Source organism: Gigantopelta aegis, chromosome 3 (genome assembly GCF_016097555.1).
Source record: "Gigantopelta aegis isolate Gae_Host chromosome 3, Gae_host_genome, whole genome shotgun sequence".
Taxonomy (NCBI): domain Eukaryota; kingdom Metazoa; phylum Mollusca; class Gastropoda; order Neomphalida; family Peltospiridae; genus Gigantopelta; species Gigantopelta aegis.
In genome coordinates this window covers 838593-858547 of record NC_054701.1, presented here as the reverse complement: position 1 = coordinate 858547, position 19955 = coordinate 838593, and the positions used below count along the sequence as shown (strand labels likewise).

The following is a 19955-nucleotide window of genomic DNA, read 5'->3' as shown; positions in this document are numbered from 1 at the left end:
AAACTAGTACTGATAAATGATTAGCAGTGGTTGTCAGAGTGTACATGTGATATTAGTACATACTACTAAAACTAGTACTGATAAATGATTAGCAGTGGTTGTCAGAGTGTACATGTGATATTAGTACATACTACTAAAACTAGTACTGATAAATGATTAACAGTGGTTGTCAGAGTGTACATGTATATATGTGATATTAGTACATACTACTAAAACTAGTACTGATAAATGATTAGCAGTGGTTGTCAGTGTACATGTGATATTAGTACATACTACTAAAACTAGTACTGATAAATGATTAACAGTGGTTGTCAGTGTACATGTGATATTAGTACATACTACTAAAACTAGTACTGATAAATGATTAACAGTGGTTGTCAGAGTGTACATGTGATATTAGTACATACTACTAAAACTAGTACTGATAAATGATTAACAGTGGTTGTCAGAGTGTACATGTATATATGTGATATTAGTACATACTACTAAAACTAGTACTGATAAATGATTAGCAGTGGTTGTCAGTGTACATGTGATATTAGTACATACTACTAAAACTAGTACTGATAAATGATTAGCAGTGGTTGTCAGAGTGTACATGTGATATTAGTACATACTACTAAAACTAGTACTGATAAATGATTAGCAGTGGTTGTCAGAGTGTACATGTGATATTAGTACATACTACTAAAACTAGTACTGATAAATGATTAGCAGTGGTTGTCAGTGTACATGTGATATTAGTACATACTACTAAAACTAGTACTGATAAATGATTAGCAGTGGTTGTCAGAGTGTACATGTATATATGTGATATTAGTACATACTACTAAAACTAGTACTGATAAATGATTAGCAGTGGTTGTCAGAGTGTACATGTGATATTAGTACATACTACTAAAACTAGTACTGATAAATGATTAGCAGTGGTTGTCAGAGTGTACATGTGATATTAGTACATACTACTAAAACTAGTACTGATAAATGATTAGCAGTGGTTGTCAGAGTGTACATGTGATATTAGTACATACTACTAAAACTAGTACTGATAAATGATTAGCAGTGGTTGTCAGAGTGTACATGTATATATGTGATATTAGTACATACTACTAAAACTAGTACTGATAAATGATTAGCAGTGGTTGTCAGAGTGTACATGTATATATGTGATATTAGTACATACTACTAAAACTAGTACTGATAAATGATTAGCAGTGGTTGTCAGAGTGTACATGTGATATTAGTACATACTACTAAAACTAGTACTGATAAATGATTAGCAGTGGTTGTCAGAGTGTACATGTGATATTAGTACATACTACTAAAACTAGTACTGATAAATGATTAGCAGTGGTTGTCAGAGTGTACATGTGATATTAGTACATACTACTAAAACTAGTACTGATAAATGATTAGCAGTGGTTGTCAGAGTGTACATGTGATATTAGTACATACTACTAAAACTAGTACTGATAAATGATTAGCAGTGGTTGTCAGAGTGTACATGTATATATGTGATATTAGTACATACTACTAAAACTAGTACTGATAAATGATTAGCAGTGGTTGTCAGAGTGTACATGTGATATTAGTACATACTACTAAAACTAGTACTGATAAATGATTAGCAGTGGTTGTCAGAGTGTACATGTGATATTAGTACATACTACTAAAACTAGTACTGATAAATGATTAGCAGTGGTTGTCAGAGTGTACATGTGATATTAGTACATAATACTAAAACTAGTACTGATAAATGATTAGCAGTGGTTGGTTGTACATGTGTACATGTGATATTAGTACATAATACTAAAACTAGTACTGATAAATGATTAGCAGTGGTTGTCAGTGTGTATATGTGATATTAGTACATAATACTAAAACTAGTACTGATAAATGATTAGCAGTGGTTGTCAGTGTACATGTGATATTAGTACATACTACTAAAACTAGTACTGATAAATGATTAGCAGTGGTTGTCAGAATGTACAAGTGTAGTTTTAAAACCTTTATTGTAGATGATGCTTTTCTTCAGTTCGTTAGCTATCATAACCGATGGCGTGTTTCCGAAATCAGGAACCTGGTTCTTCAGAATACGAAAACCTTTACTGTCAACAGGACCTGCATAACGTCTTTCATGGTCTGAAATAAATAAATAAAATTAAAACAGAAATATTATAAATATAGACTGAAAAACCCACAACAAAATCGCAGTCAATTTCAGTTTAAATATGATATCATATATCATATTATAACAGCATACCAAATAATTCTGAAGTTCAAATACTTTTGAAATTAAAAAAAAACCCCAACAACAACAGTTTATATGTTCAATTCAAGTTACAGGGTTAACTCAGACTCGTCAAAGCGAGAAAAATGTGCCAAATGATGTATGACACTTCAACAAGAATTCTGCAGAATGAAAGGTCTCACCTACCATCAGTGTATTCAGTACCACAAGATGTTCATCTCAATGCAGGTTTAAAAACAAATATATTAAAATTTCAATTAAATGAAGTTATAAATTTTGTTTGACATGATTGTATTGTGATGAAAATCCATAGGTACAAAGTTTTATAAACCAAGTTTTATTGATTTAGGACTTCTAGTTGTAAGACATGGAGTTAAAAGTAAAATTTTAACATTGAACTAAAAGCAAAAGTTAATGCTGTCGGTGATATTCAAAAACACAAGACAAAAATAGCAGAAATCCAGTTATTTTCTAGCAAAAAAATCAATTACCACATGAAAATATATTGCCAAATTAAAATAATTTTTTTAATTGTTTTTAAAATGTCCAATTGGCAAATGAAAGAGATAGCCCAGACAGTAAAGTTCTACAAATTTAACGTAATTAATTTATTGAACATAATTTGTTGATGTTCAGGCCTCAAACGGGAAAGTTGTTTTACCCAATTTTCACATGTACAGTATTTCCTTTAAAACTATTCAAAAATGATTTATTTAACAAACTGTATTGGCTAATGATGTAGCCACTTTAAGATGTATGATGCTATTTAAAATAAACCAAAGCAATTACGACAATTATCTTAAGTGTAGAATACATGATATTTACAGCAGATGATAACACAGAGAAACCCGCACCCATGGGACTTAATAAATATGGCCTTATCAGTGGGCTGGTCTTATTAGTGAGTTACTATATTTTTAAGTTTACTCCAAATTATATAAGAAATAGATTGCAAATATCATTTATTTGAATTATTTACAGTGATCACTAAAATAGAATTAAGAACTAATGTTAATAGGAATTTATAAATACTGAATATTAGTCGAATTATATGAATAACAAAGTATATCGAAATAGTGATAGTACGACTACAAATTCATGTTTTATTTTCAGCGTTTTGACACAACTCGCTCAAAATACACAAGCTCACTTTGTCAATGTGGGCTGTCTAAGTAACTTGTTTTGTTACCTATTGGATTAGTCGGTCACCTTGATGGGGTGATATTCCACTTAACAATTGGATCTGCCCTGGGTCCACCCTGTCTCATTGGAATGTCGGCGAATGTGTATCTTCAACTAAACAATAATATACACGTGTGGAGGCAACTTCAGAGTAATCAACGTTCTGGGCCGGGTCCACCCTATCTCGTTGGAATGTCGGCGAATGTGTATCTTCAACTAAACAATAATATACACGTGTGGAGGCAACTTCAGAGTAATCAACGTTCTGGGCCGGGTCCACCCTGTCTCGTTGGAATGTCAGCGAATGTGTATCTTCAACTAAACAATAATATACACGTGTGGAGGCAACTTCAGAGTGGAATGTTGGCGAATGTGTATCTTCAATCACACGTGTGGAGGTTCTGGGCCGGGTCCACCCTGTCTCGTTGGAATGTTGGCGAATGTGTATCTTCAACTAAACAATAATATACACGTGTGGAGGCAACTTCAGAGTAATCAACGTTCTGGGCCGGGTCCACCCTGTCTCGTTGGAATGTCGGCGAATGTGTATCTTCAACTAAACAATAATATACACGTGTGGAGGCAACTTCAGAGTAATCAACGTTCTGGGCCGGGTCCACCCTGTCTCGTTGGAATGTCGGCGAATGTGTATCTTCAACTAAACAATAATATACACGTGTGGAGGCAACTTCAGAGTAATCAACGTTCTGGGCCGGGCATTAAAAGCATTTACAGTGATGTTCTTCTTAAGATGTTACATAATTTGTATAGTCAGTGTATTTCTTTATAAATGTATTTAATTAGCATGACACTGCAATTGGAATGTATACAGGCTTGTGGGTCACTTGACTGATTGCAGTATGAAAACAACCAATCAGCGCCTTACCTCGCTTATTAATATTAACTAGGTGACAATGTATTCTGGATACTAAAAGTACATGTATCCTTTTAATGCTCCACAGATTAAACTAATATGATTACTCTTTGACTGTACTACCTATCATTTTAACAATCAGCAAGAACAAAGAAACCATTAGCAGACAGACATCATCATACCCAACTAATTGTCCCTGATAACACACACTGAAGTTTGTATAGTTTAACAACAGACACATCATCATACCCAACTCATTGTCCCTGATAACACACACTGAAGTTTGTATCTATAGTTTGACAACAGACATCATCATACCCAACTCATTGTCCCTGATAACACACACTGAAGTTTGTATAGTTTAACAACAGACACATTATCATACCCAACTCATTGTCCCTGATAACACACACTGAAGTTTGTATCTATAGTTTGACAACAGACATCACCATACCCAACTCATTGTCCCTGATAACACACACTGAAGTTTGTATAGTTTAACAACAGACACATTATCATACACAACTCATTGTCCCTGATAACACACACTGAAGTTTGTATCTATAGTTTGACAACAGACATCATCATACCCAACTCATTGTCCCTGATAACACACACTGAAGTTTGTATAGTTTAACAACAGACACATCATCATACCCAACTCATTGTGCCTGATAACACACACTGAAGTTTGTATAGTTTAACAACAGACACATCATCATACCCAACTCATTGTCCCTGATAACACACACTGAAGTTTGTATAGTTTAACAACAGACACATCATCATACCCAACTCATTGTCCCTGATAACACACACTGAAGTTTGTATAGTTTGACAACAGACACATTATCATACCCCAACTCATTGTCCCTGATAACACACACTGAAGTTTGTATAGTTTAACAACAGACATCATCATACCCAACTAATTGTCCCTGATAACACACACTGAAGTTTGTATAGTTTAACAACAGACACATCATCATACCAAACTCATTGTCCCTGATAACACACACTGAAGTTTGTATAGTTTGACAACAGACACATTATCATACCCCAACTCATTGTCCCTGATAACACACACTGAAGTTTGTATAGTTTGACAACAGACATCATCATACCCAACTCATTGTCCCTGATAACACACACTGAAGTTTGTATAGTTTAACAACAGACACATTATCATACCCAACTCATTGTCCCTGATAACACACACTGAAGTTTGTATCTATAGTTTGACAACAGACATCATCATACCCAACTCATTGTCCCTGATAACACACACTGAAGTTTGTATAGTTTAACAACAGACACATCATCATACCCAACTCATTGTGCCTGATAACACACACTGAAGTTTGTATAGTTTAACAACAGACACATCATCATACCCAACTAATTGTCCCTGATAACACACACTGAAGTTTGTATAGTTTAACAACAGACACATCATCATACCAAACTCATTGTCCCTGATAACACACACTGAAGTTTGTATAGTTTGACAACAGACACATTATCATACCCCAACTCATTGTCCCTGATAACACACACTGAAGTTTGTATAGTTTGACAACAGACATCATCATACCCAACTCATTGTCCCTGATAACACACACTGAAGTTTGTATAGTTTAACAACAGACACATTATCATACCCAACTCATTGTCCCTGATAACACACACTGAAGTTTGTATCTATAGTTTGACAACAGACATCATCATACCCAACTCATTGTCCCTGATAACACACACTGAAGTTTGTATAGTTTAACAACAGACACATCATCATACCCAACTCATTGTGCCTGATAACACACACTGAAGTTTGTATAGTTTAACAACAGACACATCATCATACCCAACTCATTGTCCCTGATAACACACACTGAAGTTTGTATAGTTTAACAACAGACACATCATCATACCCAACTCATTGTCCCTGATAACACACACTGAAGTTTGTAAAGTTTGACAACAGATATATCATATCCAACGCATTCGTCCGTAATAACACACTGAAGTTTGTATAGTTTGACAACAGAGAAATCATCATACCCAACTCATTCGTCTCGACCACGTTTTCCTTGCTGACATGTTGACCCTTCGATTTCATCTCTCTCCTGATCTTCATAGCTAAATAATACGCTGACTCGGGATCGGTTTCCTGTGTACGACCATCAGTGGCATGTTTTGAGTTATTAGACTTGGTTTCCGAAACATGTACTCTCAAGCTCTCTTTAGTTTGTCTTTTCTTACTGTTCTGTACATGTGTTTCTGAATCACCTACTGGTAGTGGATCTTTATGCTTCAATTTCTTAAGATTCTTTTGAGACAAAGTGCCATACTGTAAAAATGTCTGTTCACTAGAACTAGCAGTGTCTTTGTCAACATCTGTAGAAATCACCTGAGAATTGAAAAAACTATCTGTGTGCTTGTCTGAAAGTGAGCTAGTACTTGGCAACTGAGAGAGAACGGTACTCATGTCTGGTAACCCTGGGTTACCGAAATACTGGTCGTCGACATAATTCATGTCACGCGATGTCTGTACATTACGTGTACTAGTATCTATATGCACACCATTGTTTTTATAATTCTCCATGTCATCATTTGGTGTGCTAGTGTTCTCAAAATACTGTCCATCAATGAAATTGAATGCTGTGGATGCATCATTTTCAGACATACTTTGTCTCCAAATATCTTTCTGATCTAATAATTGTTCATCAGAGTTTTGCTCTTGCCACAGATTCGCCATATTCAAATGTTCCTCTTCAGAATTCAAATCTGCAAAAGCTTTCTTTTCATAGTTAAAGTACTGGCTGTCAAATATGCTAGAATTATCACTTGATCTTTCAAATGGGGCAGCAACAGTTTTGTCAAATGTCGGAAATGAAGATGATATTCTATCACATTTGGATTTCATTTTATTTTCCGAAATTTTAATACGACCAAGTTTCTCGTTTTCATTTACAACACTGTTTTCCAATCCTCTATTATTTTCGTCAAAACGAACAAAACCAAACTTTGTTTTCTTTAGGTTTTGAAATTGTTTAGGTTTCGTTTGTTTGACACTTGACCTCCTACTAAGTGAACGATCGGTAGACTCGACATAGGAGGCGGCATTAGCAAACCGGGTGTTGGACGTTACGTCAGACGAGTCGGTCAACCGCGAGTGTGCTCGGTCATCGTCAAGATCGTGATCGCGCCCTATTCCCAGGAAGTCATCAGTGTTCTCGTTTTCACGTAGTTTCTCTGTTGGGCTTAATGGCAGTTTCTGCGATACTGAATGATCGCTCATACGCTTTACCAGTCTCAACCAATTACACCATGCAGATGTGTCATAAATTTGCAGGAACAGTTTCAGTGTTCGTCCACTCAAACAATTCATGGACGCAGCCATTCTTCTTCTTTTTTGGTTAATTCCTTTTATATTTCTGAGATCCATTCTTAGTATCAGAATATAGTTCGTCCCATCCTCCTATAAAAATGTAAATATATTCGTTTTGGTTTGATGTTAGAAGAAAAGTAAAAGTGTTTTGCAAATAACAACAAATGACAATTTTTTTAGTGCTATTAACAAAAAATTGGTTTAGAAATAAATAAATAAAAATAAACAAAATTTAATAAGAAAAACACACTGTAGGATGTGAAACATGTGATTTCAAATCCTGAGCACATGGAAACGTTTTGGTTAATCTCATGGTTTGGGGATAATTCGTTGTTTAGTCTTATTTTGTCAGTGGTGTAACTGTCAGTGGTGTAACCAAGCAATTGGTTACACCACTGACAACCAAGTAACACTACTGACAACTATTATATGTACATTTAGCACCAATATATACAATTTTCTCCCTCTTTTTGTCTGCTTGATTGTGTGTATGAATGTTGCCTGTCAGTCTCACTGGCTGTCTGAGGGTTTTCTCTGTGGATGAATGGGTGTTATTAAATTAATATCCGTACTTAAACACACACACACACACACACACACACACACACACACACACATAGCACATACACACAATACCCCCCCCCCCCCATGCACACAAAGACAAACACACCTGTCACACCCACCCACCCACCTACACATACCCACGCCCCCCACACACAGAGAAAACACACACACACACACACACACAGTTGTTCTATCCAGGGGTAGTATGTAGATCAAGCGTAGTGCTCAACTGAAAAGTAATGGTTTGTACGACCGATACAGGACTCTAGCTTTTTTGTCCTATCATAACCAGGTGCAGCAAAGGACATGGTATGTACTGTCCTGTATTTGTGAAAGTGCATATGACAGATTCCTTGCTGCTTTATGGTACGAGTAGCCTTTATGACAGTAGCATATTGCCTCACACTAGACCAAGTCAGACACCAAACAACTGAAGTTTCAAATGTGCTGAGTTACCGTTAACAAATAGACCTATCCATTATTTTGTCCATTTTAATTATTTGGTGTTATATGGACTTTTTTTCAAACTTATTTATCATTCTGTTGATTTCTTGTTTCTTATTATTGCAGTTATGGCACTAATGCTGAGAAACAAAGACGCTACAGAGCTAAGCGTTATGCCAACCCAGAATGTCGTGCACAATACCTTCAGAAGAACAGAGAAATATCAGAATGTCGTGCACAATACCTTCAGAAGAACAGAGAGAAATATCAGAATGTCGTGCACAATACCTTCAGAAGAACAGAGAGAAATATCAGAATGTCGTGCACAATACCTTCAGAAGAACAGAGAGAAATATCAGAATGTCGTGCACAATACCTTCAGAAGAACAGAGAGAAATATCAGAATGTCGTGCACAATACCTTCAGAAGAACAGAGAGAAATATCAGGCAGATCTAGCATCAGGACAGAAGCGCTTGGTTTCTGATCTTACACCAAAAGAACATAGGCATCAGAGAAAGATCTGGCGACACCAACAACAAAGAAGCAGGCATCATAGGAATCAAGCAGCGTTCATAACTCCACCTGCATCTCCATTTGGGTCTGTGATAATTTATCCCAGACAACGTAGGCAAGGTAGACGATTAGTTAACACACACACACACACACAGAGAGAGAGAGAGAGAGAGAGAGAGAGAGAGAGAGAGAGAGAGAGAGAGAGAGAGAGAGAGAGAGAGAGAGAGAGAGAGAGAGAGAGAGAGCTAAAGTACACACAGAGAATGTGAAGTTAAGACAACAGTTAGAAAAGGAAAAGCGAAATCTTAACAAATACAAAACGAGGTACCATCGCCTTAAAAGAAAAATGGCATCAAATACATATCGGCAACGTACACCAAGATCAAAAACCAAACACCTCATGCGCATATGGCATATGAAACCTTCAAAAGTACGGAATACATTCCACTATGCTTTACTGCAGCAGCTAAGAAGCAAGTATTCTCATACCAAAACTGATCGAGCAAAGCAAAACTTTCGACAAATATTTTCAGGAAGGATTCTGAGAAAGTACAGAGTAATGACATTAGCAAGACGGGCAATAGGATTTTCAAATGGAAGACACAAGAAAGGATATGTAGATGGTATCAGAAGCATTAGAGCAAAGGTTGACCTGCAGAAGAAAATATGTAACTTTATCTTCGTGATGATGTCAGCAGGATCATTACAGGTAAAACGAATACTGTTACTCTTCATAAAGTTAAGAAACAACGTCGACTATTGTGTGAGAGTTTGCAAAACCTACACATCAAGTTCCTGGCAGAATCACCAATAGCGATATCATATTCATTCTTCTGCAAGATGAGGCCGTTTTGGGTCCGGTCACCTACTGAACCAGATAGAGAAACTTGTCAATGCAAAACACATGCAAATTTACAGTTATGGTCAATGCACAATATAAACTTTTACATGAAAGTTCTTTAAATAATGTTTGAATCATTAGTTTTAATGCCATTGTGGAGAAACTGGTATTGAATGAAATACAAACAATAAAACAATAAACAATATGCATCTAGTTACTCTAATTTCAAGACTGGAACCTCGTGTTGAATTTGTGTTAAAAGCAATGTGTAATATGCATATATATATTGCAAAAAAAACCCCAAAACACCCACATTGTGTTAAAAATAATATAAATACCACAGAAACATAAACTACAATAAAAATGCCATGTCATAAATATCAATATAAATATATGATCATCTTTTGAGTCATTTAATTGCACATATTCAGCTTTCATATTGGATGAAAACCCTTGGGCATATGTATGTGACATCTGAACTTCAGTATATGTAAGTTTCTTTTTAAATCTGATGCATTTGTCATACTTGCATACTTGTTCTATCGTCCGTAACACCAATGACAAAATGTTCTGACATGCAAGTAGTTGAGATATCTTTTTCTAATTAAGATAAAACATTTAAGCATTTTTATATTAAAAATATACTTATAATGTCTATATCAAAATAATTTTTGAAATGATACTATTGAGAAAATAAAAAAGTGCACTTAATGGAGAATGACCCTCATTATGTGTCACTATTGTTCACCTGTGTATTTGTGTATTTATATATGTTCTTGATTGTAACTTATGAGCTTTATAGCTTAAAGTCAATAAAGAAAGAATGAATGAATGTCATTATTAAAGGCGTTATTGTAACGGGGAATAAATATTTGGCCGTTTGTATATAAATAACATATTTTATCTATTACTATTACTATTTATTTTAGGATTCTATTTATTTTATTATAGGATATTCTCAATCTGCGTTGAAAATATCATATTGGTGCATTAGACAAAACCTTTTATGGTTGTTTCCCGCCATACTGGCTAGGGACGAGCCATTGGTTGGTTCTATCCAATGGCTATGTGTATTTGGTGTCACGTGATCGTGAGTTAGGTTCGTGCAGCGCTGAGTGTAGACAGTCACAATACACGTCACATACGTACACAGGGTACAACGACTTGCCTTTTCCTTTTCCTGAGCCTTTCATTATCTTCAGACTTTCTTTTGGCACTTACAGGACGAAGTCCAGGTAGTAGTGTTATCATCCTATACGGATCATCGCCCACAGCGAAGAACCACGCGTATGGTGTGATAGAGCGTCACCATTTGAATAAACCTTCGAACCCTTCCCAGCCCTGTTGTGTTTCTTTTGGGGAAACGAATACTTTTGAGTAGGCTACAATGGAGCCGACGTAGGGACCCGAGTCTCTCAGACAATAATGAATGGGACACATCGCCCGACCATCGGACGTCACATCCTGTTTCCACAGACACACGGACAGTGGAGGAACGGAAGTAATTTTGTGTATTTGTGGCAGCGGTGTGAACAATGACTTCGTAACAAGTGTTTGAAAGTTTCAGTTTGTGTTTGCTGAACTTCATATATTCTTTTCTTGATGTATATGTGAGTACATGCCCATTATTATTGCATATGTGTACTCGTATGTAAACAAACCTGCAAGTAGTTTTTGTTTCTTAATTGTATTTAGTTTGTTTTTGGATTTGTTTTTTTAATATTCTAATGTAACTCTAGGTATACTTTTGTACCGTTATATTTTATTTATTATTATTTAAATTTTTTTGGCTACAAAGTTGTTGAATAATTTCAACGACCTTGTGACATAGTTTAACCGTGTTGAATATTTTTTTTTATCGGTTTCTGTGACCTGGTTTATTTATATAATACTAAGTTTAGTAAATAAGTAAATATATCAATTGTTTAATATTGATTTTTTCTCCTTTTCACTGAATAATTGTTTGCTTTAATTTGAATTTATTTATATTCTTATGTGACTTGTTTGTTTATTTGTTTTTTTTGTTTTGAATTTTGTTTTTGAATTTAATTTTGTTTTTATATAATTTGTGGTTTGTTCCTGATTTTTTTCTTCTTCATCTTTACTTGGTGTAATGTTTGTTTATTTGAGAATTTTTATTATTTTTGAACTTGATTTGTTTAGTTTTTTTGTTTTTGTGTGTGTGTATATATATATATATATATATATATATATATATATATATATATATATATATATATATTATTCCCCTTTCTTGATGTGATGACATGCTATTTAATTTAGCATTCTGTGATCTTCATCCTTGCTGTGGGTTATTTGAATGTTAGGTTAGTGTCATTTTAAATCCTGTCGTACTGAATAGGTAGTTCAAATCTAGAAATTAAATTAGATAGGACTCCATAACTGGAAATAATGTAATGCAATAATAGTTAGGAACTAAAATAGTTTAATTATAACTATATTATTGTTAGGTTGCACCTGATATTAATTTTAGTAATTGTTTTGCATTTAATACACATTGCATTGCACAATTCTAACTTTTGTTTTCTTTTGCTGACTTGCTGAATACTGTTTCTTTTCAGCTTTTCTTTCTTGACGCACATACATACATACATACACACTGATACACATCAGCGCAGATGTGAATGTGTTATTTCAGGTTTGTGTTAGTGACACCCCGGCCTTAGAGTTCTAGTTGCCCAAATAGTTTGTGTGTTGTTTACTTTTAAGGCATTTGATCTAGGTGCTAGTTTTAAGGCGTTCTGTTTTATAGTAGTCAGTGCACCCAGGGTGTGTTGCCTGACTCAAGGTGTTTGACGTGTGAATATTTGATGTTTGTGTAATTGACCAAGAGGTGATCACCAGTGATACACCTTGTTCCTGTTTGGAGCCGACACTTTCTTTATCAGAAAGTGGCGCAGAGTGAATAGATACTCGCATAAACCCATTGTTGTATGTATGTTGTGTTTCTTGTTGTATGTACTGTGATGTGTATTGATATTACCTAAATGTGATTTATTTGCTCATAATTTTCATATTGTTTGGATTGTATTTCAGCACTGATACCTTTGCATTGTTGTAGAAAAAGAAAACATTTTGTTTCTCTTGCAGGTGTCATTAACTAGAATTTTTGGCACTGAAATGGGCAAATACTGAGAAATTCGGTGATAATTTATACGGCCACAAGTTTGTTGTGTTTACGGATAACCACGGCTAAACTAGATGCCACAGGCCATAGATGGTTAGCCTCCCTAGTGTCTTACGATTTTTCAATTCAGTACCGGACAGGGAAAAGCAATACAGATGCTGACGCGCTCTCGCGCCTCACAGGTAATAACTACAGCGGAGAAGAGCGGCTAGGTACTACCTCTGAATCCATCAAGGCGATCGCAGCAGCATGTCACACTCCCAGTTATATTGAAAGTCTCTGTATGTCATCGGATGTAATTGATGACAAGGATGAAGATGGACATTCAATCAATAACATGACTTTGAGACGTTGGAGACATCACCAAACTGGATATATAACCATAGAACCATTCCTGAGAAGCTTGACACAAGGAACAAAACCATCTCTACAAGGGCTGCCTCACTCAGCAGAAGCACTAGCGTTGTACCGGAAGTTTGATCATCTAAAAGTGTATAGGGGAGTTTTATATTGATCTACACTGGTTAATGGAGATGAGAAGATACAGTTAGTACCCATGGCATTGCAAGGGCTCCACAACGACATTGGGCCGTGAGAGGACACTTGCTCTGTTAAAGGATAGATTTTACTGGCCAGCCATGTCCAAGAGTCGATGAGTGGATTAAGAGCTGTGACAGATGTCTTCGCCGGAAAGGTCCAACCAACAGCAGGGCACCACTTATCAACATCACAACTAGTCAGCCTCTTGAGATAGTTTGCCTGGACTTTCTTATATTGGAGACTTCAAAGGGCGGCTTCCAAAATATCCTTGTTATAACAGACCATTTCACTCGATACGCTCAAGCCATACCTACGAGGAATCAGACTGCTAGAACAACTGCAGAAGTGTTATTTAATAACTTTATTGTACACTATGGATTTGGTTTTGGTTAGAATATTGGCATTCGATGGTAAGCATAAGATTGCCGACAGATGGGAAGAAGAACCTTACCTTATCCAAGATCAGCCAAACAAGGATATCCCTGTTTTTGTGGTGCAGAAGGAAAATGGACACGGTAAAAGTAGAACACTTCACAGAAACCTTCTGTTACCAATGGGATCTCTTCCCACAGCTATCAATGTTCCAGATGTGCCAACACCAAAACCAAGACGACCAACCCAACGACAGCGACAAAAGCCAACTGAAATTATTGCTGAAAGGATACCACCAATGGAAATGGACGACGGAGCAACCCCGTCGGATGATGAAGACGATCTTCAAGTCGATTCTGTTGTGCTGGTTACAGAGGCAACCTAATGTCTCACAGAACCAACAGATGCCAGCACCGCACCTGCTGCTGACTGTTATGGGAATAGACAGCACTTCGTCAATGGATGTTCATGAGACATCACTTGTAGGTGAAGTAGCTAGTTCAGACCATGAGACAGTTGCGGATGAGATAGCAGAGGTTGAGCCTGTTGCAGATTTTTTTCTGAATCTGAAGATATTAGGAGTCCTGTTCCTATTCCAAGACGATCCATTAGGGAGACACGGCCTCCAAAGTGGATGACACATGGGGATTTTGCCATGATCAAGTCTTTGGGATGTGACTTACAGGACGAAGTCCAGGTAGTAGTGTTATCATCCTATACGGATCATCGCCCACAGCGAAGAACCACGCGTATGGTGTGATAGAGCGTCACCATTTGAATAAACCTTCGAACCCTTCCCAGCCCTGTTGTGTTTCTTTTGGGGAAACGAATACTTTTGAGTAGGCTACAATGGAGCCGACGTAGGGACCCGAGTCTCTCAGACAATAATGAATGGGACACATCGCCCGACCATCGGACGTCACATCCTGTTTCCACAGACACACGGACAGTGGAGGAACGGAAGTAATTTTGTGTATTTGTGGCAGCGGTGTGAACAATGACTTCGTAACAAGTGTTTGAAAGTTTCAGTTTGTGTTTGCTGAACTTCATATATTCTTTTCTTGATGTATATGTGAGTACATGCCCATTATTATTGCATATGTGTACTCGTATGTAAACAAACCTGCAAGTAGTTTTTGTTTCTTAATTGTATTTAGTTTGTTTTTGGATTTGTTTTTTTAATATTCTAATGTAACTCTAGGTATACTTTTGTACCGTTATATTTTATTTATTATTATTTAAATTTTTTTGGCTACAAAGTTGTTGAATAATTTCAACGACCTTGTGACATAGTTTAACCTTGTTGAATATTTTTTTTTATCGGTTTCTGTGACCTGGTTTATTTATATAATACTAAGTTTAGTAAATAAGTAAATATATCAATTGTTTAATATTGATTTTTTCTCCTTTTCACTGAATAATTGTTTGCTTTAATTTGAATTTATTTATATTCTTATGTGACTTGTTTGTTTATTTGTTTTTTTTGTTTTGAATTTTGTTTTTGAATTTAATTTTGTTTTTATATAATTTGTGGTTTGTTCCTGATTTTTTTCTTCTTCATCTTTACTTGGTGTAATGTTTGTTTATTTGAGAAATTTTTATTATTTTTGAACTTGATTTGTTTAGTTTTTTTGTTTTTGTGTGTGTGTATATATATATATATATATATATATATATATATATATATATATATATATATATATATATATATATATATATATATATATATATATATATTATTCCCCTTTCTTGATGTGATGACATGCTATTTAATTTAGCATTCTGTGATCTTCATCCTTGCTGTGGGTTATTTGAATGTTAGGTTAGTGTCATTTTAAATCCTGTCGTACTGAATAGGTAGTTCAAATCTAGAAATTAAATTAGATAGGACTCCATAACTGGAAATAATGTAATGCAATAATAGTTAGGAACTAAAATAGTTTAATTATAACTATATTATTGTTAGGTTGCACCTGATATTAATTTTAGTAATTGTTTTGCATTTAATACACATTGCATTGCACAATTCTAACTTTTGTTTTCTTTTGCTGACTTGCTGAATACTGTTTCTTTTCAGCTTTTCTTTCTTGACGCACATACATACATACATACACACTGATACACATCAGCGCAGATGTGAATGTGTTATTTCAGGTTTGTGTTAGTGACACCCCGGCCTTAGAGTTCTAGTTGCCCAAATAGTTTGTGTGTTGTTTACTTTTAAGGCATTTGATCTAGGTGCTAGTTTTAAGGCGTTCTGTTTTATAGTAGTCAGTGCACCCAGGGTGTGTTGCCTGACTCAAGGTGTTTGACGTGTGAATATTTGATGTTTGTGTAATTGACCAAGAGGTGATCACCAGTGATACACCTTGTTCCTGTTTGGAGCCGACACTTTCTTTATCAGAAAGTGGCGCAGAGTGAATAGATACTCGCATAAACCCATTGTTGTATGTATGTTGTGTTTCTTGTTGTATGTACTGTGATGTGTATTGATATTACCTAAATGTGATTTATTTGCTCATAATTTTCATATTGTTTGGATTGTATTTCAGCACTGATACCTTTGCATTGTTGTAGAAAAAGAAAACATTTTGTTTCTCTTGCAGGTGTCATTAACTAGAATTTTTGGCACTGAAATGGGCAAATACTGAGAAATTCGGTGATAATTTATACGGCCACAAGTTTGTTGTGTTTACGGATAACCACGGCTAAACTAGATGCCACAGGCCATAGATGGTTAGCCTCCCTAGTGTCTTACGATTTTTCAATTCAGTACCGGACAGGGAAAAGCAATACAGATGCTGACGCGCTCTCGCGCCTCACAGGTAATAACTACAGCGGAGAAGAGCGGCTAGGTACTACCTCTGAATCCATCAAGGCGATCGCAGCAGCATGTCACACTCCCAGTTATATTGAAAGTCTCTGTATGTCATCGGATGTAATTGATGACAAGGATGAAGATGGACATTCAATCAATAACATGACTTTGAGACGTTGGAGACATCACCAAACTGGATATATAACCATAGAACCATTCCTGAGAAGCTTGACACAAGGAACAAAACCATCTCTACAAGGGCTGCCTCACTCAGCAGAAGCACTAGCGTTGTACCGGAAGTTTGATCATCTAAAAGTGTATAGGGGAGTTTTATATTGATCTACACTGGTTAATGGAGATGAGAAGATACAGTTAGTACCCATGGCATTGCAAGGGCTCCACAACGACATTGGGCCGTGAGAGGACACTTGCTCTGTTAAAGGATAGATTTTACTGGCCAGCCATGTCCAAGAGTCGATGAGTGGATTAAGAGCTGTGACAGATGTCTTCGCCGGAAAGGTCCAACCAACAGCAGGGCACCACTTATCAACATCACAACTAGTCAGCCTCTTGAGATAGTTTGCCTGGACTTTCTTATATTGGAGACTTCAAAGGGCGGCTTCCAAAATATCCTTGTTATAACAGACCATTTCACTCGATACGCTCAAGCCATACCTACGAGGAATCAGACTGCTAGAACAACTGCAGAAGTGTTATTTAATAACTTTATTGTACACTATGGATTTGGTTTTGGTTAGAATATTGGCATTCGATGGTAAGCATAAGATTGCCGACAGATGGGAAGAAGAACCTTACCTTATCCAAGATCAGCCAAACAAGGATATCCCTGTTTTTGTGGTGCAGAAGGAAAATGGACACGGTAAAAGTAGAACACTTCACAGAAACCTTCTGTTACCAATGGGATCTCTTCCCACAGCTATCAATGTTCCAGATGTGCCAACACCAAAACCAAGACGACCAACCCAACGACAGCGACAAAAGCCAACTGAAATTATTGCTGAAAGGATACCACCAATGGAAATGGACGACGGAGCAACCCCGTCGGATGATGAAGACGATCTTCAAGTCGATTCTGTTGTGCTGGTTACAGAGGCAACCTAATGTCTCACAGAACCAACAGATGCCAGCACCGCACCTGCTGCTGACTGTTATGGGAATAGACAGCACTTCGTCAATGGATGTTCATGAGACATCACTTGTAGGTGAAGTAGCTAGTTCAGACCATGAGACAGTTGCGGATGAGATAGCAGAGGTTGAGCCTGTTGCAGATTTTTTTCTGAATCTGAAGATATTAGGAGTCCTGTTCCTATTCCAAGACGATCCATTAGGGAGACACGGCCTCCAAAGTGGATGACACATGGGGATTTTGCCATGATCAAGTCTTTGGGATGTGACTGGAAGGACAGAGTAACAATTCTCACGGATATGGCTTCAATGAACTTATTTGATCAGATGCCGATAGAAGCAGTGAATGCAATACTGCAGATTGTTACAAGTTCACTGGGGTCATATGACATTAAATGACGAGGACGTCATTTTACAACTAGGGCGAGTATGTAACGGGGAATAAATATTGTCCGTTTGTATATAAATAACATATTTTATCTATTACTATTAATATTTATTTTAGGATTCTATTTATTTTAGTATAGGATATTCTCAATCTGCGTTGAAAATGTCATATTGGTGCATTAGACAAAGCCTTTTATGGTTGTTTGCCGCCATACTGGCTAGGGACGAGCCATTGGTTGGTTCTATCCAATGGCTGTGCGTATTTAGTGTCACGTGATCGTGAGTCAGGTCCGTGTAGCGCTGAGTGTAGACAGTCACAGTACACGTTACATACTTACACAAGGTAAAACTTGCCTTTTCCTTTTCCTGAGCCTTTTGTTATCTTCACTTTCTTTTGGCACTTACAGGACGAAGTCCAGGTAGTAGTGTTATCATCCTATACGGTTCATCGCCCACAACGAAGAACCACGCGTATGGTGTGATAGAGCGTCACCATTTGAATAAACCCTCAAACCCTTCCCAGCCTTGTTGTGTTTCTTTTGGGGAAACGAATACTTTTGAGTAGGCTACATTAGTTCACTCTTCTTCGTCTGTGAACGTCACCATCAGACCAGTGGTACAAGTTTACCTGATTTAATTACCTTGTTGCCGATATATTTGAAGATGTTTTCGGCTTTAAGTGAACTGAAAAACATGCTGATTTTTCGGCACATAAAGAAATGGATTGTTTTTTGTTTTTAAAAAGTAGATTTTAAAACATAACTCATGTAATACTTATTCAATGTTTATTAGTTATTGGTAACATTTCGACTTTGGGATACTTTTTTTTGTCTCGACAGTGTTCGGCCTACATATTATGGTGTATGGTTTTGTGCAGTGTTCAGTTTCGTCAAAACGCAGAATAGGTTACATCCAGGAAGTTAAAAGACGAAAAATGCATTTACACTCCCCCCCCCCCCCCCCCCCCACCTCTTTGTGTGCAGGTTGTGCAACGACTGCTGTGGTGTCGAGTGGATGCATAGTAAGAGCCGGTGCCACACGTGGCGCGGGAAGTCGAACAGTAGCCGCAAACGTTCCAACAGTATTCTGTTTGCAAGGAAATCTAATGGCTGCAATGATTTAGATCCAGGTGAGGTGTGTCGATACATGTGCTTTAGACTCGTCAAATTATCAAATTATGTCTCGTTACAAAGATACTATAGGGTCTACATTAGACTCGTCAAATTATCAACTTATGTCTCGTTACAAAGATAATATAGGGCCCACATTAGATTCGTCAAATTATCAACTTGTGTCTCGTTACAAAGATAATATAGGGCCCACATTAGACTCGTCAAATTATCAACTTATTTCTCGTTACAAAGATACCATAGGGCCTACATTACACTCGTCAAATTATCAACTTATGTCTCTTTACAAAAATAATATAGGGCCTACATTACACTCGTCAAATTATTAACTTATGTCTCGTTACAAAGATACT

General features: G+C 36.5%; 1 protein-coding gene across 1 annotated transcript in view; it reads right to left on the bottom strand.

The window, feature by feature from the left end:
* Positions 1-7701, bottom strand: part of LOC121367341 — a 44670-nt gene extending 36969 nt beyond the window's left edge. Inside the window, exons 1-2 of the mRNA XM_041491446.1 lie at positions 6369-7701; positions 2008-2142 (exon numbers count right to left, since the gene is read on the bottom strand). Of these exons, the coding sequence (XP_041347380.1) occupies positions 2008-2142; positions 6369-7698 (1465 nt within the window). The 5' untranslated portion in view covers positions 7699-7701. The remainder of the gene's footprint in view (positions 1-2007; positions 2143-6368) is intronic.
* Between the last annotated feature and the right edge of the window lie 12254 nt (positions 7702-19955).